This window comes from Strongylocentrotus purpuratus, unplaced genomic scaffold (genome assembly GCF_000002235.5).
Source record: "Strongylocentrotus purpuratus isolate Spur 01 unplaced genomic scaffold, Spur_5.0 spur5_scaffold_3, whole genome shotgun sequence".
Classification (NCBI taxonomy): Eukaryota; Metazoa; Echinodermata; class Echinoidea; order Camarodonta; family Strongylocentrotidae; genus Strongylocentrotus; species Strongylocentrotus purpuratus.
The window spans coordinates 2,074,214-2,100,796 of NW_022145609.1; the positions used below are offsets into that span (position 1 = coordinate 2,074,214).

General features: G+C 37.2%; 1 protein-coding gene across 1 annotated transcript in view; it reads left to right on the plus strand.

Annotated features, from left to right (window-relative positions):
• The first annotated feature begins 12,208 nt into the window (after positions 1 to 12,208).
• The window catches only part of LOC105439714 (receptor-type tyrosine-protein phosphatase kappa-like), a 30,571-nt gene continuing 16,196 nt past the window's right edge, over positions 12,209 to 26,583 (plus strand). Inside the window, exons 1-8 of the mRNA XM_030996587.1 lie at positions 12,209 to 12,606; positions 16,944 to 17,273; positions 18,581 to 18,868; positions 19,993 to 20,130; positions 21,479 to 21,634; positions 22,813 to 22,950; positions 24,013 to 24,048; positions 24,645 to 24,932. Coding sequence (XP_030852447.1) covers positions 12,507 to 12,606; positions 16,944 to 17,273; positions 18,581 to 18,868; positions 19,993 to 20,130; positions 21,479 to 21,634; positions 22,813 to 22,950; positions 24,013 to 24,048; positions 24,645 to 24,932 — 1,474 coding nt within the window. The 5' untranslated portion in view covers positions 12,209 to 12,506. The remainder of the gene's footprint in view (positions 12,607 to 16,943; positions 17,274 to 18,580; positions 18,869 to 19,992; positions 20,131 to 21,478; positions 21,635 to 22,812; positions 22,951 to 24,012; positions 24,049 to 24,644; positions 24,933 to 26,583) is intronic.

A 26,583-nucleotide genomic window follows, 5' to 3' on the forward strand; every position in this document is an offset into this window, starting at 1 on the left:
ACAACAACAACAAACAAACAAGCAAACACCGAGTAAGTAAAGTTGAGTTCTTCTCCCCTTCTACCTTCTTTCTCTCTCATTTTGTGTTTTTAAAGCAACGCGATGACGGAGAATGGGGGGGGGGGGGGTGTACGTAGCTACATGTCCCCAGATCATCTACGCCAATTATTCATAATACTTGTCTTTATAAGTGCTTAAAGGTAATACAAAGTTTTGGGAAATTTTGAAAATTAGCTGGATAGTGATTCTTCACAATTTTTATATATTTGGATGCCCACGTGGATGTATTATAAGCACTAGAAAATTCAGCTCCTAAAACACTTCTGCTTTCGAGAAAAATTGAATATTGAAATTTACCGGTGCTCCCGGTAAATTTTGATAAATTTCAAATAGCGCTTACGGCCATACTATGGTAGCTGCGACCATGAAAATCTCAGAATATGTAGTTGTAATATATAATTTCCAAATGGGAATAGCCAATCGGTTGATTTAAGTCAAGAAACAATGTTTTATGGCTTAATTAATATTTTAACCTTGAGAGGGAGCTATACAACATAAAGAGTTTATTATTTACAATTTCATAACTTTAGACTCGATTTCAACCGCGACAACGATCACTGCATATTGTAGGATCGCATATGCTTCCGATATGTTCATTCGAACCAAATTCATGGCCCCATACCAAAACTTTGTATTACCTTTAACTAAGTTGCTTCATCACGTATGCTTGGTTTCATGTAAAACATTGTACGTGCAACAAATCATTGACGAGCGGAGTCATGTCAATGATGTAATAAAATCCATGAAGGTTGGCTTGGTTTAATAGACTCGTGCCATTAACACAATATTAAAGGATGAGAGGGATTGTATACGGGGATTTAAAAAAAGAAAACCGCGAGTAAGAGGAACTATATATCTCTGGCTTAGCCTGTATCAAAGGTCTTTAATATGAACAGCTGAATTAATGCAAAGTGAAAGTTATGCTGCAAATATTATCCCCATGCAAGGGCGTGTCGAGGGGAGTGTTTTGGGTATAGACACACAAAAGACACCCTTTATCTGTTTTGTATCTCCCCTGGCAAAAAAGAAAAGAAAGTAAAAAAAAAAATTCTTTGCTCAAGGGGGGGGGGGGGGGGGAGTGTCCTTACTAATATCCGACATATTTGTCGGCGCGATCGATTTTCTAATATCCACCCGCCCCCCCCCCCTCCCCCTATCGGAAAATCCTACGCCCTTAACTATGCTCATGCAGTTTCCTCATAGAGTAGATGACTACCATGTTTTGCAAAATTTCTGTATTTCTCTCTCATCATTGTGGAAATGTCAATATTGCTCTTTTCTTTTCTTTTATTAAATCACTATTTAAAAGTTTTAAGATATTTAGGAATGAATATAATAATATGATTTAAGCCAAGATCGAAAAGCATAGTTACTCTTCTAATCAATGTGCAATTTAAAAAGAAATGTAAATATGTAAAAGCAGAAGCAGTTTCCTAAATGTTGTTTATGATATCCTTGCATAGTATTCTATTCCGGTTCTACAGTCGTTTTCCTGGTGATGGTACATGTTTTCCTCATGACTGTCTGGCCCTCATAGCAAACCACATTGTATGCAGGGGCGTACGCAGGGGGGGGGGGGGGGGGTTGGGGGTTGGGGGTTTGGCCCTTAACTATGCTCATGAAGTTTCCTCATAGAATAGATGACTACCATGTTTTGCAAAATTTCTGTATTTCTCTCTCATCATTGTGGAAATGTCAATATTGCTCTTTTCTTTTCTTTTATTAAATCACTATTTAAAAGTTTTAAGATATTTAGGAATGAATATAATAATATGATTTAAGCCAAGATCGAAAAGCATAGTTACTCTTCTAATCAATGTGCAATTTAAAAAGAAATGTAAATATGTAAAAGCAGAAGCAGTTTCCTAAATGTTGTTTATGATATCCTTGCATAGTATTCTATTCCGGTTCTACAGTCGTTTTCCTGGTGATGGTACATGTTTTCCTCATGACTGTCTGGCCCTCATAGCAAACCACATTGTATGCAGGGGCGTACGCAGGGGGGGGGGGGTTCAAACCCCCCTTTGGTATTTTGTTTTTTTGTTTTTTGTTTTTTGTTTTAAATAACAAAAAAAAAAATTAAAAAAAAAAAAATTATGCCCACGGCTAACGTACGTAAGTGACCTTACCCCCCCCCCCCCCCCCAACGAAAAAAATGTCAAATTTTCAAATTTCGAGACCAAAAAAAAAGAAAAAAAAGTGTCCGCACAAATGGGAAAGTTGTCCAGCACTACGTCACATTATCATTACAAATTCCACAAATTCGAAATACCCATGTAGTGATTACATAATTATGGTGATTACAAATGTTTGAACTTCAAGAATTTCTTGTCTGATATCGTACAAACTTTCACCAATGATCCGGTTTTCTGATATTGCTGCTTTCTTTTAGAATAACTTGCTTTTAATTAAGGTTGGATATTTGGTAGGTTGCAAAACAGGAAAAGGTTAAATATAAAGATGATCCAAACATCAATTTAACTGATTGAAAAAGATTAACACTCGTTTACTCTAAGTATGGGGAAATGGTTTGTGAAGTTTTTTTTGGAGAAATGTGGTTTTAAGTCAATGTGGTGATACTCAAATGAGCAGGCGCGGATCCAGGATTTCTTAGGGGGGGGGGCCCGAATTTGAAATTATGCGAGCCAAAGATTGGAACGTAATGGTGACCAGCAGTGACGTAATGCGGGGGGGGGGTGGGTGCAGGGAGGGGCGAGTTCCCCCTCCCTCCTCCTCGAAACGCGATAGCTTTGACGTTTAATTACATTATTAGAGAAAGAAGACGATTCATAGTACCGTTCTCGAAAATAATCCTCGTCTAAATTCAGCTTCACCCCTCCCGCGCGAAGCGTGGAAACTTTTACGTTTCATTAAATAATTAGAGAAACAAGACGATTCGTTGTACAGTTCTCGACTCTTAATCCTCGTCTGAATACAGGTTCCCCCTCCCGCGCGAAGCGCGGAAGCTTTTACGTTTCATTAAATCATTAGAGAAACGAGACGATTCGTTGTACATTTCTCGACTCTTAATCCTTGTCTGAATTCAGTTTTCCCCCTCCCGCGCGAAGCGCGGAAGCTTTTACGATTCATTAAATCATTAGAGAAACAAGACGATTCGTTGCACATTTCTCGACTCTTAATCCTCATCTGAATTCAGTTTTCCCCCTCCCGCGCGAAGCGCGGAAGCTTTTACGATTCATTAAATCATTAGAGAAAGAAGACGATTCGTTGTACAGTTCTCGACTCTTAATCCTCGTCTGAATACAGGTTACCCCCTCCCGCGCGAAGCGCGGAAGCTTTTACGTTTCATTAAATCATTAGAGAAACAAGACGATTCGTTGTACATTTCTCGACTCTTAATCCTCGTCTGAATTAAGTTTTCCCCCTCTCTCGCGAAGCGCGGAAGCTTTTACGATTCATTAAATCATTAGAGCAAGAAGACAATTCGTTGTACCGTTCTCGAAAATATTCCTAGTCTGAATTTATTTTCGCCCCCCCGGCCCCTCCCGCGCAAAGCGCGGAAGCTTTTACGATTCATTAAATCATTAGTGAAAGAAGACGATTCGTTGTACCGTTCTCGACTCTTAATTCTTGTCTAAATGTAGTCCCAACCCCCAACCCCTCTTGCGCGAAGCGCGGAAGCTTTGACGTTTCATTAAATTATTAGAGAAAGAAGACGATTCGTTATACCGTTCTCGAAAATAATCCTTGTCTGAATTCAGTTACCCCCCCCCTCCCGCGCATAGCGCGGAAGCTTTTACGATTCATTAAATCATTAGAGAAACAAGATGATTCGTTGTACAGTTCTCGACTCTTAATCCTCGTCTGAATACAGGTTACCCCTTCCCGCGCAAAGGGCGGAAGCTTTTACGTTTCATTAAATCATTAGAGAAACAAGACGATTCGTTGTACATTTCTCGACTCTTAATCCTCGTCTGAATTAAGTTTTCCCCCTCTCGCGCGAAGCGCGGAAGCTTTTACGATTCATTAAATCATTAGAGAAAGAAGACAATTCGTTGTACCGTTCTCGAAAATAATCCTAGTCTGAATTTATTTTCGCCCCCCCCCGGCCCCTCCCGCGCGAAGCGCGGAAGCTTTTACGATTCATGAAATCATTAGTGAAAGAAGACGATTCGTTGTACCGTTCTCGACTCTTAATTCTTGTCTAAATGTAATCCCAACCCCCAACCCCTCTTGCGCGAAGCGCGGAAGCTTTGACGTTTCATTAAATTATTAGAGAAAGAAGACGAATCGTTGTACCGTTCTCGAAAATAATCCTCGTCTGAATTCAGTTACCCCCCCCCCCCTCCCGCGCGTAGCGCGGAAGCTTTTACGATTCATTAAATCATTAGAGAAACAAGATGATTCGTTGTACAGTTCTCGACTCTTAATCCTCGTCTGAATACAGGTTACCCCCTCCCGCGCAAAGGGCGGAAGCTTTTACGTTTCATTAAATCATTAGAGAAACAAGACGATTCGTTGTACATTTCTCGACTCTTAATCCTCGTCTGAATTAAGTTTTCCCCCTCTCGCGCGAAGCGCGGAAGCTTTTACGATTCATTAAATCATTAGAGAAAGAAGACAATTCGTTGTACCGTTCTCGAAAATAATCCTAGTCTGAATTTATTTTCGCCCCCCCCCCCCGGCCCCTCCCGCGCGAAGCGCGGAAGCTTTTACGATTCATTAAATCATTAGTAAAAGAAGACGATTCGTTGTACCGTTCTCGACCCTTAATTCTTGTCTACATGTAGTCCCAACTCCCCAACCCCTCCTGCGCGAAGCGCGGAAGCTTTGACGTTTCATTAAACTATTAGAGAAAGAAGACGATTCGTTGTACCGTTCTCGAAAATAATCCTCGTCTAAATTCAGTTAGCCCCCCCCCCCCCCTCCCGCGCGTAGCGCGGAAGCTTTTACATTACTTTAAATCATTAGAGAAACAAGACGATTCGTTGTACCGTTCTCGATGCTTAATCCTCGTCTGAGTTCAGTTTCCCCCAGCTCAGACGTTTAAGGCAATAAATTACGGTCAGACAAGCATTCAGGGGCCCGCCTTAGGGCCCCTGGTGGGGTCGAGGCGGTGGAGCCCCCGGAAGCTCGGGGTTTTTAGGCGTTTAATTACGGTCAGATGAGCATTTTTTATAATCCTTATTATTTTGTCACACTGGCAGGACACTTAGGCGTGGGGTCAAGGGGACAAAGCCCCCCAAAATCAGAGGTTTTAGGCATTAAATTACCGTCAACTGAGCATCGAAGGGCCCGTCTTAGGGCCCAAGGTGGAATCCAGGGGGCAGAGCCCCGGAAGCTCAGGGGTTTTAGGCGTTTATTTACGGTCAGATGAGCATTTCGTTATAATCCTCATTATTTTGTGTCACTAGCAGGACACTATTTGGCGTGGGATCCAGGGGGCGGAGCCCCCCAAAATCAGCGGTTTTAGGCATTAAATAACCGTCAGATGAGCTTCGAAGGGCCCACCTTAGGGCCCTAGGTGGAATCCAGGGGGTAGATCCCCCGGAAGCTTAGGGGTTTTAGGCATTTAATCACGGTCTGAATATCATATTTTGATGCCTCTTTATTTGTTAACACTGGCAGTTAACTATTCTTTCTTTCTTGCTCTCTTTTTTTTTTTTTTGTCTTTAATATATTTTTTTGTTAAAGTGTGGGGGGGGGGGGGGGGGCTCGAGGCTCTCGATTCCCGCCGTTCCTCGGGCCTTGACATGTAGGAATCTCAATATTTCTTGCCTGGCTGTAAATTTAGGAATTTGTCATTTTCCAACAAACGCATAAAAAAGTATAATTTACTAAAAAGTGAGGAAACATCTCGGAAATTATGTAATTTCAGCATTATTTGTAATCCACAATTATGGAATTAGAAATAAAACACGTTTGAATTTGATTTCCCCCAAGCCCCCCCCCCCCCTCTATCAGTACGCCAGTATCTCCTATTTTCCCTTTTTCTTTCCCTTTCCTTCCTTCTCTATTATTTTTTTGATTGGGGGGGGGGGGCAACAGCCTGGGAGGCTAGGCTCTTTCGCCCCCCCCCCGATCTCCTTCTTCCCCCTTTTTTTCTTCTTCCTCTTCTTTCTTTCCCTTTCTCTCCTCTTTCCCTTTCCCTTCTTTTCCTTTCTTCTCTCTTTTTTTTTTTTTTTTTTGCCGGGGGGGGGGGGGGGGGGCCAAGGCCCGCTCGGCCCCCCCTGGATCCGCGCCTGCAAATGAGCTCTGACCAATGGCCAAATGACCATTCAGAATGGCTTGATTATTTCCCCTAGTGAATGCACCCCATATGCCCTAGTTGTTCATCTCCTCCAAAACATGAATAGTATAGGTCTACATCAACTATCCTCTTTTCATAAAAAGGGCAAAATATAGAAATGTGGTATGCTGTTGCTATCATTATTGTCATGACAATGTAAGATGAAATGGAAACATTAAAAGTGTAGAGAGAATATTGCATGCCAGTTGTTAAGTCATCGCTTTGACGAAAACAATGCAGAATTGCACTATCATAGACCAAAATAATATTCATTTGCTCTGCAAAGTACTATTAACTTTCTGATGCATGCCTCGTTGGGTTTGCGGTTGCACGGCTGGCTTTAAATGCTACACGGTCTGTCAATCAGTATATTTGTATAGTGCCTTAATCACCCGATATCCATTGCCAAGGTTATTTTTTTAGTAATCAAATAAATACACGCTCTCATAATCAAAATAGAAATATATCAGTAACAGGAACAACATATTTTGATGGGGTTTATTGTATGACATTGATTGGTTTGTCCGGAAGTTATTTTACTTCATGCATACAACCACAATGTTGTCATTAAATATTGAAAGTTGATTCTTGTTTCTAAAAGAATTATCTGGCATTGATATGATGTCGGCATTGAAACTGTTGGCTTGTCTTCTTAATTTTACTGTCTGTTCATTTTAATATACAGTTTTTTATTATTTGTTGCCAAATTCGAAGCTTATCAACGATGACAACAGGAAAAAGCATGATCATTGCTTCCATGACAGATTTATCCTTTCTTATGAGTATGTTAAGGGGTGGGGTTGGGCTGGGGGTCAGACATTTTTTAATTTGGGAAATGAAGTTCAAGTTCTACCTACTCACTTCATATTTATCTGACTAGGAAAAGAAGAAAGAAAGAAACAAGAAAGATGAAGATTGACAAAAAGAAGATAATTACCTTTTAGGGAAAAGTTCATTATCATTATTATTATTATTAATAGTAGTATTCTTTATTTTTTAATACAGGTACTGTTGCCAATAAACTTGATAAAGTGAGATTACTTTTTTCTCTCCTATTTCATGAAGTGATTATGACAATATAGTTTATTCTTGATAGACCAAAATTATTGATCAATCTCTATTACTGTTTAAATTTATAAATACAGTTTTGGGAACACACAAACTTTACCTATCAAGAATAAAAAATATTTTAACAATCTCTTTACGAAAAAAGGTAACATATTATCCAACCATTGGCAACAGTGAGGCAGCGTCACATAATCTATGCAGCAAAGTAGACCCATTGAAAGTCGTTCGCACCATTTTTGGTAGTGGTGATAAATAGGATAAACACTGTGCTGCATACTGTACTCTTTAAAAGGGTTTCCCTTGTTCTTCCAAATAAATAACGTCATTCCTATTGTACCCTGCTGCGAGGGAGAATCGAGAAGACGTTTGACAGTGAAGCTCAACTCTAATACCATTTTCTCCTTCAGTTCAATTACGCTACGCATTTTATTAAAATCATTTTTTTTCGACTTTGAGAATGAGACTTTTCAGGACAGACGATTCTGGTCGAATATAAGATATAACTGTTCCCTCGTTATTCTCAGTTCCTTTAAAGACTGATTGAGATCAGATTTAATCAGATCTCTAAAAACCGACACCGGCAACGCAATGTGAACGAGGTGCAAGCACTCACTCTTGTCGTTACAAATGTTTCAGGAAGTGGGCATGGATAATCTAAACAGACACACAGGAAATAGAAAGCCCTTTACTTCCGGTAACAACCAACTGAATACAATTCCGGTTGTGCATATTACTCGAACGTATATAATTGGAGTCGTTAGAATTATACTGAGGGAATTCCCTGGTTTATTCATGTAATCACTACTTCATACTAGGGTCATTAAACCTTTATCCATTTACGATGTTTCTGAATCTGTTCTTACGAAGGCCTACCACTACGCACACAATTACACCACAGTGAGATACGATAATTTCGCCTACATGCATAATACTTACGTATCACCATCACCACCACCACCACCATCATGCACCACCATCATCAACATCATCATCATCATCGTCACAAGGCATCACCAACACTAACACCACCACCAGTACCAACACCACTACCATCACCGCCATCATCGCCATCATCATCATCATTGCCATCATCATCATCATCATCGAATTCATCATCATCATCATCGTCATCATCATCATCATCATCAACATCATCTTGAACAAGCACCTAACATTGTGAGATAGGTCTATAACAATAAGAATCGGAGAACCAGCAGTAATAAGAGTACGGTAGTAAACTACTACTACTACTACTACTACTAGTAGTAGTAGTAGTAGTAGTAGTAGTAGTAGTAGTAGTAGTAGTACTACTACTAGTAGTAGTAATAGGAGGAGTAGTAGTAATAGTAGTCATGGTTGTAGTATATAGGCCTCGTGTCAACAGCCGTTGTAATTAATGGCCCCAACTATATAAATCATGCTTATGTTCTTTTACAAGGAAAAATGTCCCTGATTATAGCATAATCTAAAATATGGAGAATGCACTTAAAAATTCTTTTCATTGAATTTTCAGCTTATTGTTTGAAGGGTATTTACTATCACCCACTAGGATGCATTGAGACCACTATAATCGCCCCTGATATTTTGTTCCGCTGCACTGATCATCTTCTGAATCACTCCATTCTTGATACGCATTCTTTTGACGCACCAATAGTTTTGAAGGACGATTTATTTTTTAAAGTAATTAATACGAGCAAATTGTAAACATATATTTCATTTTCCAAAGGTGTCCGAATTAACTTGTTTAATAAGTGTTTTGTTAAACCGACATTGAAAGAGAAATTGACGATAATGGCCTTGAGTTGTTCTCCAAAATATGTTTGATATCAAAGCCACTATTTCCTTTTCTCGCAAACGGAACTATGAGTAATATCAAAAGAACTCCGATTTTATTGATTTTGTCTTGGTTTTGAAGTTTTGTTAGTTGCACCTCATTCTAAAATATTTCATTGTCATGAATTGTGTTGATACACGAAATCTCAGTATCATTAAGCATAATCTGATGAAAGACAACAGGACGAATTATTGCACATTTTTGCTTTTTTTGCAAGTAGCGTGGATAAGATTATGATGCAACAACACAATCGCAAATACTTTCGAGAAATCAATCGTTAGCAAGTTCCCTGCCCTTGTCCATCATGTTTGGAAACATATGAAATCCACCAATAAAATCTTTTCAAATATGATTTCTGTAGTCATTGTGGAGTAGACAATGTGCACTACAATGTGCAGAATATTGATTGAATCCAAAGACCGGGGTAATCATAATACTGTAACTACTTTATTTAGCTAATGGAAATGTGCCATAAAAGAAACCGGTATTACAGCGTATTATCATTATTATCATAATCATCATTATTGTTATCATTATCATTGATCTCGCTCTCTCCCTCTCTTTATTATGTTTCGTTTGTACTATAGGATGTTAGTTTAGTTTACTTTAGTTTAATTAATAATAGTTTAGTTTAATCGAGGGCTGCAAGCATTTCAAGCTTCACGCTGTATCCCTCATCATGTTAATTGTAAAGTGAGTAACGTTCTCCCATATATTGTCTATGTTCTATAAAGTATGAGTATCATGTATTGTACTTTGAAACGCAAATTATATCAAACTGATGGACATTATATATGTTATATGTATGTTTAAAATATGATATAGAAATCAATAAATCAAATCAAATCAAATCAAATTATTATAGGCACTAAAATAGGGTATAGAAATTGCTCTTGAGTAGAATAGTTGAATTATAAGCCCCCCCCCCCCCCACTCAGGTTTCGAAATGACCGCATGCGTGTTGCCAAAATGTCCGGTAAAGGGGTACTTTTCGTGCGACAAAGTCCGGCCCGAGAATTGTAAAAAAAGGGGTGTATTTGACTTTTCACCCGGAGATTTCTTTAAAAAGGGGGTTTTTTCTTTTTTTCTCTCATTTCTTTGGACTCCTGAGAAATTATTCCGAATTTAGGGGGGTACATTGAGCATTTTTCCTGATTTAGGGGGGTCTCCAAGGCAGGAAAAGCCCGCGAAAAGCCCGCGAAAGGGGGGTTCGGAAATGTTGGCAGTCCTCAGATAGGGGGTGCTTTCAAAAAGAGGGAACGAGCATATGCGTACCCTAAATAACACTGAGTGGGGGGGGGGGGGGCCGGGTAAGCCCCATACAGGAAATGTTTTTGCAACTCGTAACCCATGCCTTCGTTGTGAGAGAAAATTACGTTTTCTTTTGCGATGAGCTAGTACTGTGTTTCCATACGTCAATTACCGTTGCCATTATGCGCCAATGGAGCTACAATAATATTGAACAAAGTATTGAAAGGCTTTATTGGACCACGCCATTATCTCTATGGACCACGCTGATATTTTTTCTCGAAAATCGTTTATAGCATACCATAACAGCGACAATTAGGCTACAATGATTTATCCGCACTTGAGAATAAAAGGTGATTTCAGCGGTTTTGTTCGATCTATGATAAAACCACAAGTCATATAAATTGCATGAAACAAGGAAACCATAACAACCATCCCTCTAAATCATTTCCTGGACATATTTTCTACTAAGAGCTAACCTTGCATCATGGACTGGTAGCGAAGAAAACAGGTTTAAATTGTAGTTACGGTTTAATAATACTGACGATAATAAAATAATTTTCATAAAGCACATGTTAAAGAAACGCCCTTCATACTCTTGAGAGTAAATAGTCGTTAACTATAAAAAAAAATAAAGTGTGTAATACGTGTATTATTGAATTCAAGATTTAAATAATGGTAGACTTGATATAAAAGTAGCAATAAATAATAAATATCACATTCTTATTTTATTCTAAGATGATAAATAACCTATATTTTTCAAAAGAGCTCCTTTTGGAATCAACTTAGTGTTACCGCAGTCAAACCGCCATACTATTTCCAAACCGACCCCAGACCGAGCGAATTTGGGGGTAATTTTCTGTCGTCTATCTCGTTGGTGTGATAGGTGTATTAATGTCATTTGTTTTGCTATGTAGGTTTAATGGCTGTGATCGAGGCCCGTACCCTAATAAAATTTTAAACCACACGTTGGGTTACACTTTTGTTCGAAACTGGATTTAACAAAGGTAATTAGTCTGGGGTCTTAGTATTCCTTTGTTAAATGTGATTTACCCAGAGTCGTGTTTACATGAGCGAGTAGAATAGGAGTCTATAGGGTTTTATGGAACTCGCTCCAGCGACATTTGACTAAATTCGTCAAATTTTTAACTACGTTTCTGGATCCAACAATATGGGCCTATCCTGATCTAATCCTGATCTAATCCTAATTCATAATCTCATTTAAAACACAGTCGTTACCAATGTTATCTTTGAACAACGAAATTTAGAAGAATTCGTACAAAATAAAGATACCCTGGAGGCCCCCCCCCCCCCCCCCCCCGTTATTTAGGGTACGCGTATGCATGCACGATCTGCGCTTATCATCATGACGTCATCGATCACCCTCCCAGCGTAGGGGGTTTCCCCTGCTCACACCTTTTGATGTCTTATTGCTTTTCATGCACGTGGTACGTATCAGGCAAGGTATATAGTCTTCAAATATAGGCATCTTACCAAGGAGATGCAATCTAGTTTTACACTTTTTTTAAAAGACTTGGTGGATTAAATTGACATAAGAATACCCAAGGAAGGATGGTCAACTTTGCATTTCCCCTTGTTTAGTTTATCGCCGATTATAGATGACATGGGTTTCAGTTTCACTATATTGTTATTTCTGATCAGGAGATTGTGGTATTGAGCAAAAGTGCGGAGCGCACAATCTTCCGCTCGCGGACAATGCGAAGCTGTAGGTTGTGCATGAATGGGTTTGTGTACATTGTGTGTGCGTGAGCTGGTCATTGTAATGCTGTTCAATTTGCAGAGTTAAATATTGTTTCCAAATATTTCTCTACCAGTATTGTTCACGTAATGCCTGACAGTTCAACAAACAAATGAGTAGAAACTGAGTTTGGTTTCTACGTCATTGTGAGTGTTTATATTGCTGTAATTTTTTAAAACGATTCATTATTCGGATTAATCTCGGCGGAAATTAAACCTGTGTTGGATGTTTGTGTGTGATTCTCTTGCGCGTTGTTAGAAAAGGTGTTAGGCCCATTGGTTGAAGTGATGACTAGCCGAAAGTCCGGGGAGCCTTCCGTTGCTTGGTCACGGGTAGGGATGCGGGTGATATGGTTTGCTCATCTACTGGCATCGTGCTTCGTTCATGGTAAGCTGCCTTGCATGTTTTGAGGTTCCATTCTTTCATCCTTTCTTTTTCCCTATACTCTCTAGCTTTCTTTCTTTCTAGCTTTCTTTCTTTCTTACTTACTTTTTAGCATTCTTTCTTTCTCTCTTACTTTCTAGCTTTCTCTCTTTCTTTCTTACTCTCTTTCTTTCTTTCTTTCTTTCTTTCTTTTCTTACTTACTTCCTAAGCTTTCTCTTTCTTTCTTTATGGTTTATGTTGATTTCTTTCTGTCTGCCAAATAAATGTGATTTGTCTAGAGTGGTTTGTGAAATTAAAGGCTAATTCCTACTAGCTCTATACTTGTGCTAGGCCATTTAAATTAGAGGGAGGGGGGGGGGGGCGGTGCCAACTGTTTAAAAATGAGACCCCCCCCCCCCCCGACAACCCCTTAGTGCCTCAACAAGGCATTGAAAGGTCTTGTCAGATGAGGGAGGGGGGGGGGGGGTGTAGAATAGTTATGAATAAAAGGATGTAAAGAACAGTCCTGTGCAGTGATCTTTCTTTTCTTAAAACTTTTTTTAGTTTTTTTTAAACAAGGTCATTCTCTACTCGCTGACTCAAAATGTAATTTGATATATATTGTATTGTGCCCTCTCATGCATATCTCTTTAGACTCCTTTCTAATGCACCAATCTCATTCCTCATCTTCTTCTCAATCCCCATGCATCTCATCCTTTTGTAATATTTTATGTCACTTCTTTTTTGGCATTGTCTAGTTGACCGTGTTATATCTTTTTCATGTCAAAGTTCCCTCTTGTCCTGTTCTTGTCTCTGTTGGCATATCCCCCTTTTTATATTTCTAGTTCCTTGTGTAGTTACAAATTTTGGTAATTTAATTACTCACTATTAATTCCTAACTATCAAATTTTGAGGGGTCCATGATTGTACCAGCATTGCTTTTTAGTGGACCCCTCTGTCTCCAATATGTATTCCTTAATTGTTGTACATTTAAATGATCATAATTGATTTGTAATGTTTTGTTGGAAACAAATATATAATTGAATTGAACAGAAAAATTGAATTTAAAATCTATGATCATACGTACATGTGTAGTATAAGCAATTGATTAAAAAGAAGATTTTTCTTCTAAACCTTGTCTTGTAATGAATAAAATTCAATGTGTTCAATACAAATACTAAAAGGTTATCATTGGTAAATAGAAATGACCACTTGTAAATAACGGAAACGACCGATTAAAACTCATCAAGCTCCCCGAAACAGAACAGATATATGATCCATTAAAACTGAGCCTTGCTGATCATCATTGGCATGCAAGGCAATGAAAAACAATGAGTATGCACAGCTTGGAGAATTTTTGTCAAAGAGCCAACATTTCTTGAAACAGATACTTAGGTTAATGCACTATGGCGTATGGGTTATTATTATAAGAGGTAACTGAATACCAGACTTACGTACATGTACATGTAGGTATACATGTTGCATCGAAATGTCATAGTGTAGAACATTATTCATTAATACCTTTACCTTTTACCTTTTTTCTTCCTGGATAATTGCATAGACTATAAAGCTGACAGCATGAATTTGCTGCTGTTTTGCTGTTTTAGAAACACCATTATCAGTAATATTGTTTGAACAGTAATAAAAGGGAGAACAAAAACTCTAATTGAAATGACAAGTCACATGCACGAGTGGTTGTAATGAAATAAATTTGAATAGGATGTGTTTTGCTTGAATGAAAATTATTGCCTGATGGCACGCATCTGGAGCATGTATATTGTTAAAGCCCCACTGTCCTACTTGTAGCTACTTGCTCCCTCTATATATAGAAAACTTCCCTAATCGGTGCCTGTTGGTCCCCCATGATCCTCTTTTTCTTATGTTAGTTGAGAGCTGAGTTAATGAGATAGCCACCTGTCAGCAACCTCACTGTGTGGTCTAATCCCTTCTGGCCCAGTAGTTTTGACAGTCTTTAAATAGTAAAATTGGGTTTATACTGGTAGGAAAATTTTTACTCATAAAAATTAATGCTTGTGCTCATGTTTTTGGAAAGAAGATGATTTCAGAAAGTGAATAACAGTTTAAAATGAAATTAGTTGTTTTGTAATTTGAAACAGTTGGAAAAGGGTATTAAATCTATTTGAACAAATGGGTATCTGGCTATTGATTTCAAATGTTTATGTCTTAATGACTAATGCCTAATTTTGAATGTATAAAAGTATTGCAGTGCTGAAGTTCAAAGTAAAATCAAAAGAAAGAAAGTGTTCTATGTACTTGTAAATAACCTTCTCTGGTTTATCCACATTTCAAAGAATGGTGGAAGTAACTACATGTATTTCTAAAAATAGAACATTAGTTCCTTGTTTTATCTAAAGTACATTTACATCATAAAGGGAAAGTCCACCCAGACATCAAGTTGACTTTAATAAATTCAGAGAAATGAGAAAAAGAAACTAGTAAATGTTTGAGTAAATCTGATTCTGATGTAAATGTACATTATAGGTAGCCTTGAATAAATATAGCAGAAACTACAGACTTTTTGATTTCTGAAGCCTTTCTTCATTTATTTTATAGACATTTGAAAGGCATATAATTGCTTTATTGTCAGGTTGTATAATGTAGCTTGCCTACATGTAAGGGTGTTAATGTCTAATGATGTAAATGGCTCTATGGCAGCACAGGTATACAAGCCTGCCTGTCAGTAACTTTTTTAGGGAAATGCTCCAAATTTGTTATTTGTTAGAAATTATTTGAAATTATGAAGAATCAAGAGAGTGACTATGAGAAAGAAAATGAGAAAGAGAGAGAGAGAGAGAGAGAGAGAGAGAGAGGGAGAGGGGGAGAGAATAGAAAGGGAGAAAGAGAGAGAGAGAAAGAGAGAGAGCAAGAGAGAGAGAGAGAGAAAGAGAGAGAAAGAGGGAGAGGGGGGGGGGATTTAGATATGACAATCCTAAATTTAGAAGTGACATAATTATATGGTTTTCACTTTGTCATTGATATGTCCTTCATGAGCAATTGTCTGCAAAATGGTTACAACAAAATATTTGTTCAATTTTACTCCTCCATGTTTGCACTGCTTAATAGGTTTTTTTTTTGTCAAACATCACAACAAATTAATTCTAGCCTCCACACATAATGTGGTCATTAATTCTGTCTCTTGTGTCTGCATGAGCACATAGGTTCTATGTAGAATATGATCCTTAACCTTCAATAATGGCGAAAATAGGGGCAGGGGCTCTGATCTAATATGTCACTTGTACAGTTATGAATCTGTACTTTTTGTGCTAGCTTTCATGTCAAAATTACATTAGAAAATTGCTTATTACTAAGGAGATGCAAGAAGTAATAGGCAATAAAACAATGAAGGAGGCGCGATAGCTCAGTTGGTAGAGCAGTGGTCTCGTAATCCAGTGACCCGGGTTCGAAACCAAGTTGATGCGCTAGTGCCTTTTGGTAATGCATTAATCCTCATTACCAGGTCCCTTGAGAGGACCTAAAGCCGTCGGCAGTCTGGTTGCTTACTTACAAGCATTTATGCTTTCTTAGCAGTCAGGTAAAATAACCACCACCACAACCAAGGGTTGTAACAGAGAGAGTTTATGAAGAGAAAGTAAAAGAATCATGAAAAGAGAAAGGAAAGAGATAGAGATTCTTTGCATCTCTAATGTTTCTTGCATTAGTGTACTTTATATATTTTACAAAAATGATGTATGTCGATAATAATCCATGTGTAAATTCATTATCAGACATAGACAAATCATAATTTTGTATATGCCTTACATTCCTACCTTGATTATCTGATGGTATTTATCTGTTTAATATTTATGCCATTCACAGAACAAAAATTGGCTGTGGAAATAGCCCTATGCCACATTTTACATACATTTCAGGTCACAAAAGTTAATGGTTCTACAATATCCAAGGACGAATTGGCAATTTAATGCATTAATACACTACACCTAGATATCTTGCCAAACTCATATTATTGTTAATGAACTTTCTTTCATTACTCATCAAAAATGTATAATTAATTACCAATCATAGAACTGACACTCTCACTTTATTTCAAAATAGCCTAAATGATTGCCTAAAAGATTTGGATACTTTTGGGGTATATCAGAACAGATAATGATAGGAGGATGGGGGATAAGATTCCCAATAGTGTGAAATGAAGACGAGGGCTGGGAAGAGGGATTGGATATTTGTTATTACTTTTTTTTTTTGTGAGGTTAGCAAAAAAGCCATTAGCATTCCAGCCATTTTTTAAATCAATTATTTTGAAATTTGTTTGTAGATATGTACATTTTATCACAGAAATAGAACCAACCAACCCACTTTCGTTTGTTTTTCTCTCACTCAGGACAACTATACATATCTACCACTAGTAGAGGATATACAAGCACAGAGATGGGTAACCCTTCCTTTGAGTGCTACAGGAGTTCTCCTTCTTTGAATGCTGCTGTGTCTAGAGGGAGGTATGTCTATGTATACAATGATGTGCTCCCACCGGTTAATGCAGCTAATGCTGATCCACCGCCCAGTGAGTTTTTTAATGCTGGTAATCCACCAATTCAAGTCTACCGAATAAATCTTGAGACCACTGATCACAGTTCGTACGGTGCCTTCTACTGTGCTGCATCCCTGGGTGGAGAACGCTCTGTTGTACCGACACTCTTCTTGAGATCTGATGGTAAATGGTATAATTTGTTATATTTCTCTGAATAGTAGATGTTAAAATACAAACATAACCATATAAATATTTCCCTGTCTCACTAAATGTTTACATTTTATAGCACAAATCTAAACCATTCATACATGTATGCATGTGTTCTTTAAAAATAGTTTAGAGACCTGTAGTAAAGCACAGACATATTAGGTTAGACCATCTACTGTATGTACTAAAAACATCCATATAAATTCCAAATTTGATGTACGATAGCAAAATAAGTAAGGAGTTAAAATGTTTCATGGTCCAAAATGAGTAGAGACCACAAGACATTTATCATATGAGAATAAGATTGGGAATAAACAGAACTATAGCATTAGAAAAAAGAAGTATTCGTTGGTGAGATATAACCCCCCCCCCCCCAACTAGAAATTGCACAGCTAGCACCTGATAATTTCACAGCACATTTTGTGAGTTTGACACCTTTTTTAATGTTGTCGTGGAGTCATGTATATTTTTTGTCAGCCAGAAAATGGAGAATGATTATAGTTTTTGTTAAAGACAAACAGTAACATTTATTTTCTGAATTGTTTTTATATTTTTGTTCATTATTATGATTGATCTGTTTTATTTGAATTTTTGTTCAAATTAAAGCCTTAAATGGCAGGACTCATGAACCAAACAAGCAATTAAGTCTATAAACTATAGGATTTGCAAGCATGAATGAAAAACATGTGAATTTAAATGTATTTTGAGTAATTATTTTGCATTTGAGTATATGAGGGTAAATGATGATCATGAAAGGCTTCCTATTTACTAGCTATCCCTGTTCAGATATTAATAACTTATTCATGTATATATTTATGAACAAACAAAAATGTGCAGTTTTTTAACTAATGTTCTCATAGTGATTTGAGAGGCATTTGCAACATTTCCAGAAATCACCTGCTCTGCAACCAAACCCTTGAGGGAAGAGAATATCACGAGCGACTATTTTTTATACTACATCCGCAATGAGTAATATATTTAGCATTATTGAGAAGGACATTGATGCCCAAGACTTTTTAATCCAGCAAATAAGTATATAAAGTGTTCAATTTGTGTTTAAAAACAAGTTTAAAGGACTATTTGGACTAAAACACTAACTTTATTCTTCTTAATTAAATGGAATATTTGCACATTCACTACATTTATACAGAATGATATGGAAGCCTTGTGGTGTTGAAGTGAAGTCTAAAAGTAATTATAAATTTGATTTTCTTTTGACGTTGTGAATATATGGTATACTTAAACAATCCACAAACTTATTATTTATTTGTTTGTTCTTTCAGCTAAGTTTGTGCCCACCAGTGGCAGGTTTTCAAAGACTGTCAACAAGGGGGATGTGGACGTTACGGTTGATTTTATTGAGGTTACTCCTAGTGAGACGGAAAAGAACTGGAGGTTTAATGGTACAACTAATATGACTGTAACTATTTCTGCTGGAACGATCTTTACGGAATTGACTGTCTACACAATCATAGGAGAGGTTGATACCTCAAATGGTGGTGTTTATGAGCTTCATTTGATGGGTGAGAGGGGACAAGCAAGAGCTGGACTACTCCGATTAATTGTGAGAGGTAGGTCACATGTAAGAACATAATAAAGAAGATATTTAGATGATTAGAAATGTGAATATTGTCATGATATATTGAAAGATTAATTAGATCAATATAAATACAAAAAGGTAGGCAGACAGATAGGGATTAAGCTATGAGAAGAGGGAGAATACACATTAAAAAAAATATTATGATGAATTCATTCTAAAAGCACTAAACTTAAAGGAAAATGAATATAACCACAACTGTTATTTCCCTATTCTTGAGTATTCAATACCATGTCTGCAGTAACTTAGGACGGACCCCATGTGACGTACAGTATATGTGCAACAAATATTGATGAAAGAATACAAATTTGAGTACAAATACCCATACATTATATGGCATTCTGTCATCAATATTTGCTCCAAATTGTTTGAAAATCCTTGCAGAAGTGTGTGTTAAATGACAATATGACATCACCTTTCACATTATTATACATCATTATCAAGGAATTAATTCCTGCCAGGATCCTATTTACCTTATCTGGGTTGAGTGTGGCAAATGCAGATGAATGTCTTGCCAAAGGATATTGGTACCATGGCAGGCCTTGAACCGCAAACTATGTGATCCACAGTCCGATGATGTACATAAAATGGCACCTTCACATTTCTTTTATGCGTTTGTACAGTAAGTCAGAATATCTCAGATGGATACACGGGTATCCAGACACCTACCCCCTGGACATAGACTCCCCGGATAACCACTCCCAGTATACTACCCCTAGGACAACTCCCCCTAGGACAATTACCCCCGGACAACTACCCCCTAGGACAACTACCCCCCGGACAATTACCCCCTCTAGGATAAAAAAACCTGCACAACCACCCTCCAGACAACTACCCCCTAGGATAGTTGTCCGAGGGGTAGTTGTCCTAGAGGATTGTTGTCGTAGGGGTAGTTGTCTGGGGGTAGTTGTCCTGGGGTAGTTGTCCTAGGGGGTAGTCATCCTAGAGGGTGGTTGTCCTAGGTTGTAGTTTTCCTAGGTGGTAGTTGTCCTAGGGGGTAATTGACTGGGGGTCATTATCCGGGGGTGGAAGTCCAGGGGGTAGGTGTCCTACAACCAGATACACAAGGTAACCATTCATTGTTTTCATATTTGTCAGCATGTCCTGCCGGTCGCTATGATGAATCCAGTGGATGCACCCAGATATGTCCATCATGTTACAATGGAGGAATCTGTCATGATCAAACAGGGATATGCATCTGTCCTCCAGGATTCCAGGGAGATGGATGTGAAATGGGTAAGAGTATACCCAGTGACCTTTAATAGAATTTACTTTTCATTTACCTGTCATATCAACAGGGCTTGTCATTAACAATTGCTTGGGCCTTGGGGCAGAGGACAACCAAAGTAAAATACACGTACCACACAACTAAAATTACCAACATGGGAGATTATGGTGTAATCTACCAACAAAATATGAAAGTTCAGGCATTCTGACATTGACTACCATAGATTCAGTTAACAACTTACCCAAGTTTTATCAATTTTATGTGAAAAATTGATTTATTCTCGATTTATGTTTCTTGAGAATGTGACTTACTACTGCTTTACTACATGTAATGGTAATCAAGAAAGGTACTATTTCAAACAGTAAATCATTCTTACTTGAGTTATAAAAAACACAATTAAAACGTACCATCAAATAAATAATGTATTTTTTAACTGTATTTCAATGGTAACAAGGATGTAATTCTCATGAAATATTGATGTTTGTATTAAATTTGGTAGCCAATTTCTAGAAATCAGACAAAGCATAATGAAACCAAGTATTTCAGTGATCACCAAGCCCTGCCTCTATACACCTTACACCCTATCATAGGGTTCCAGGCAAAGATAACTCCTGACCTTGTCCAGACTAACCTTTGGTGTTTGTGTGTGTGGGGGAGGGGGGGGGGGGGGGTGGCGGTGATCCAGAATGCATTTTTTACAGTCTGTATGCATGAGCCCTATTTTACAAATTTCAAAATTGTTGGGGTCCAGACTAGATTTGGGGGTCCATGTATCCTGGGCACCTGTAAGTGTCAGGCCCTGCAGGCTTTTGTCATTGGTCCCATCTTCTCATGTTGTGACCCACTGTCTTTAGATCCCATCAGGCTTATATTATATATCATATTGTGGTATGTAATATACACTTGAAAGAATATTATAATTTGTACAACATATTGATTGATCATCCTTAACCATATCATAACGGTAACAGAATCCTACTAATCTAATCATAAATCTAACTCACAATTGTGTGTGCTTCTGTGCAATATAAAGGAAGATTATAGGTAGGATCAACAGAAACAAATTGGTCCAAATTCAAAATTGTGCCTGTAGATCTGTAATTATTGGGGAAAAGTATACTTTCTGCTCTTGATGGTGTTGTTCATATATTCCAATTAATATTCAATTGTATTTTTCATGTACTCTCCCAGCACCTTGAGCATTTTGGGTAATGGATATGAGCTTTATAGGTACTCAGTATTATTTAGTAGGAGTAGTAGAAGGAGTAGTGGTATGTTGTATATAATAACATTTTCGTGTATTTATAGATTACAAATTATCAATATTTATCTTCTTTATCTGTTGCCTACGTGTAGCATGCGGTGGGAATCGCTATGGTCGTAATTGCGAGTACAGATGTGACTACGAGATTGCAGATGAAAGAACAGCATGTAGTGGACTTCAGGTTTGTGTGCCCGATCCCTATGGATGTTCATGTACACCAGGATACAAAGGATTGGACTGTACTACAGGTATGGAACCAATAGAAGGAAGTGAAGTACTGTCAATTGGGTTATTGTCATGGAACATTGAATCTTCACTCATTTGGCACAAATGGGAATTAGCACACAAACATCAAATATGAATTTGTAACTATTTATAGCTCATTTTTCTATGACTCTAATCATTACCTGTCAAGGTGGACTATACTGCTGTTCTCTTCAAATACCCTTTTCCATTTATTCTTCCCTGCTCTCTTTCTCTTTACCCATCTTCCCTCTTTACTTCCTTTTTACCTATCCAAAGCATCTCTCTTTCTATCTCTCTTTCTCTCTCTCTCTCTCTCTCTCTCTCTCTCTCTCTCTCTCTCTCACTGACTCTAGTTTACCCCCCTCGGTCATCAAAATACTCCAAGTTACTTACCACATCGTTTTCATAGGATTAAATTAATAACAATAAAACACAAGTATACTTTTTTTTTTTTTCATTTCATTTCATTTATTTTCCATAAAAATTCAAAATAAAATACATAATAAATTAACAGCAAAATCGGAAGGACCCCAAGAAAAGCAAAGCTTGTGAGAATGGGGCCCTGTACAAAAGTAATCATACAAGCAAATTATTATAACAAATATTGTAAAACTTATCAAAACAAACATACACTCACCCTCATTCATTCACATGCACACAGACACACCAACACACATTATTTATATCTATGTAACTAATATTCCTGAAATGTTAATTACCTCATATTGAAGTATATATGATATAGGTACAACCGTACTACTGGTACATATTTTATGTTATGCCCTGCTTTGGCAAATCCACTGCCCTGGGCCATATATGCTATCTGTGATATATCTCTGTTCATATATGATCTATTTGTACCACTGTCTATTTTGGGTATGAAATAAATGCTAAAGCTTAACACATCAGAAAATGTAAATGATTGCAGTATATAAATATATATACAACAGGGCTCTACACTAATTCTTTTAGAAGGGGGTCCAGATTAAATGTTTTTTAGTCTGTAGATGAGCCCTATGTACACATTTTGACATATTGGTCTGTAGCTAAATATTTTATAATGATCTACAAAATTGCACAATAGATATTTACCTTTACGAAAAAAGAATATGACAACACAGCAGGGGTTTACTTAATGTGGTTCTTAAAAATTTGTTCTCTCATAACAAAAATCTATCAGTATGTGATCAAGGTAAGTTTGGAGCTAGTTGTACAGAGACCTGTCACTGTGTATCAGAAGAGTGTGATCGATTTACTGGAGTCTGTACAGGAAGCTCTACTGAATGTGAACCAGGATGGACAGGGACCAACTGCCAAGGTCAGTCTAACAATCTATCAGTGTTGCCAACTTAAATAGAAGCTTGAGTTCTGGGGAGAGGTGAAAAATAATTGGTGACTGTTTTCATTGTTATTATGCAAGTGTGGAAGAACATCAGAGAAAAAAATTTCCCTGCAAAGCATGACTCTTCAAATGACTTTGTATTCTAAATATGAGGACCACATTTTTACGCCACATATGTTGTGTAGTAAATATTTCTGTGTACAGTGTTTGTTACTTTTACCAAGACTGGGCCAAAGTTCTTATCATTTTGATGATTCCAGAACCTTGTAGTACACACCGATACTAATATGCCAAATAATCCACTTTTTGTGATCGATTCCGCATTGTTTCTTTCACAATGCAATCGCATGACCAGAACTCAACTTTATCTTTAAGTATTGATTATAGTTTTGCTAGTTTTGTTGTCTGGTGTACATGTTTGTGCAATGTATTTTGGTTCTTGACATTACTTTGCTTTGATTTGATTTGAACTGGTTTATCGATTAAAACACAAACATTCAAAATAGCAGCTAGAGGCTGAAACAAATTGATATTACAACAGATTTTAGAAATATATTACATTGAAAATTGGTTCGATGAAGTACAGTAATATGCACAGTTCACAAAATCAACAAGTGAATGGAAATTAAAAGGACAGACGAGATACAGCTTGCAATAGAAGAAGAAGGAGAAAAGACATGTTTGGATAGACATTGAAGTAATAACAACATAATTGCAATCAATGATGAGAGGTATTAATTGGAACAAACAAATTGTGCAAGACATTAAATACAATTAAAAAATATCGATGAGTATTGCAATTGATGAGTTATAGTGGTAATATAATACAGATATATACTGATCTATACAGTATTAAAGGTATCTTTTTTTTCTGAACATAAAAATGGGAATTTTCAGGTGTGTAGTGTGATGAAGTGACTTGCTCATCTTAAAAGACAGATAATATAGTTTGTGTTTAGTATGCAGTAAATCTATTCTCTCACCTAATGTTTTGTGCTTGGTTGCAGATAATTTATTTCAATTATTGTTATATTTCAGAATGCATGGTTGGTAGATATGGACCTAATTGTGAGCGTAAGTATAATTGCAATATTACTGGTATACAAATATTGCATGCTCCAGCGTTCAAAATAACACAAATATACATGCATACTGTGTTGAAAAAAGAATGAACTAAGCTTGAGCAGAGCTTCTTTTTCATAAATACCCCCCTCTATGCACAAGTCTGTCATCATGATCAATTACCAGTTTGTGTTCAAACCATATAGTAAAGTTTATATTCATTCAATGAAACATGCGCACATTGCAAATTTATTGCAAATAAGCAGAAGCAATTTAAATTCCAAGTGAAAATTAGCATCTGTTAATTTTAGTGGAAAACAAGATACAATTATTGAATGTCTCACTATAAAAACAAATATGTCAAGATAATATTAAATGTTGCAAGGTTTGAAGTTGTAGACATAACTACAATCAGCCTTGAAATTGAACAGCTAATAATATAGGTCATAAGTATTAGTCTAAATGTATATATAATTGTTTAAATTGGCAGTCTGGTAGTGATATACATGGACCTGCTGGCCTGGGAAGGTAAATAGAATGACTTTCTCCTGAAAACATTATCTTACATAACTGCATCAGTTTAACTATCTTTCATTTTCATTTGATAGCTTTCACAATTAGTTATGAAAAGACCAACAAGGGAAACCGCGCCAATTTTGTCTGTAGCCTGGAAGGTGGAAATCTCATCTCCACAGCTCCAGTGGTCAATCTCTACAGGAAATTCGGCAGTGGAAATTATACACAAGAAAACATAGTACACAATGGAAAGGGATTACCCCCGAATGAAAAGTTTCTGTTTCTCGTGCGTGATGTGAAAGTTGGAGAATTGTTTGTCTGCGCTCTCTCTGATGTGAACAACTTCTTTAGTGACACTATGACTACCGATGGGGAATTTAGTAAGTTGATGGATGTAGTTTTGTAATATACAAACACATTACTATGATTTAATGATCTAATACAACAAAATTATCAGGGAATCTTCCCCCCCCCCCCCCCCCCCCCCACCATCACTGTTCCTCATGATACTGTCATTGGCAGACCGACACCTTTATAAAATAAATATGATAATAAAAGTAAGTTTTGTTTAATTCAGTGATTTTTAGTTATGTACAGCATTACCAGAACTCTTTTATACTCACAATTTTTAACAAAAAATAAATGATGATGATTGTGTAGGATGATTATTTTAATCTTTTGACTTCTTTATTCTCCCATTCCCATAGACTTAAAGGTAATGCAAATAAAGTTTTGGGAAATTTTGAAAATTGGATGAATTCTTTAAAGTTTTGATATATTTGGATGCCCCTGTGGATGTATTATAATCACCACAAAATTTAGCCCCTCAAAGTCTTCTGCTTTCGAGCAAATTGAATAATCCAAATTTACCGGTGCTCCCGGTAATTTTTTTGATATTTCAAATAGCACCTAAGGCCATGCCATGGTAGCTGCGACCATGAAAATCTCAGAATATGCAGTTCTGATATATAATTTCGAAACAGGAATAGCAAATTGGTTGATTGTAGTCAAGAAACATTATTTTAAAGCTAAAGTAATATCAGTCTTTAGAGGGAGCTATACAACATAAAGAGTTTATTATTTACAATTTTACCACTTTAGACTCGATTTTAACCACGACAACAATCATTAAATATTGGAAAATTGCATATGCTTCCAATATGTTCATTTGAACCAAATTCATGGCCCAATACCAAAACTTTGTATTACCTTTAACACAAGGACCAGCTGGTTGCAGTATACTTACTTTACTTACTTTACTTTAATCCATCGATGTTGGTAGGACAGAGCCTGTTCATCGATCGATTGAATTCCTTTGCATCAATACTTCTGTTTGTAGTGGTTTCGTGTCGAGGTGTGTGTGTGGAGGGTGGAATAGCTCTGCATTCTTCTATTAACTTTCAAAGTCATATACTGAAGGTGATTTCTTCCAATAGTTATCGAGTTTGATTTTGAAGGCATTTACAGATGGGGCATTAACCACTTCTTCAGATAGGCTATTCCATGTGTCCACTACTCTATTCGAGAAAAAGAATTTCCTGATGTCGAGATGTGCAAATGTCTTCTCTAGTTTCAGAGTATGGCCTCATGTTCTGTGTTCCTTGCATAAATGTAGTAGGTTTGTCTGAGTGGTGTATAAGCCATGGAGGTACTTGTAAACGTCAATCATATCTCCTCTCTTTCTGCGATGGGCAAGAGACGGTAGCTTCAGGTATCTCAGACGTGTTTCATATGGAAGATTCTTCAGACTAGGCACCATCTTTGTGCCTAGGTTAATTTAAATACTGGTTTCAGAGGTCCGGCATCAAACTCTGTATAAGCTTGTTGTGAGCTGCTTCCAGATATTTGTGACTGAAGAAAGCCTTGCTGGTATTCTTGTCGGAAAAAAGGAGAAATACTTTTTCAAATTTTGTCAAAGTAGCCTGTTGAATTTAAGAAATATTTGCCCAATACTCTGCTATTTATCTAACACGATTTGAAATAACCATTTGAATTCAGGGATACTTTGTTTCTTACATCTTCCCTATTTCA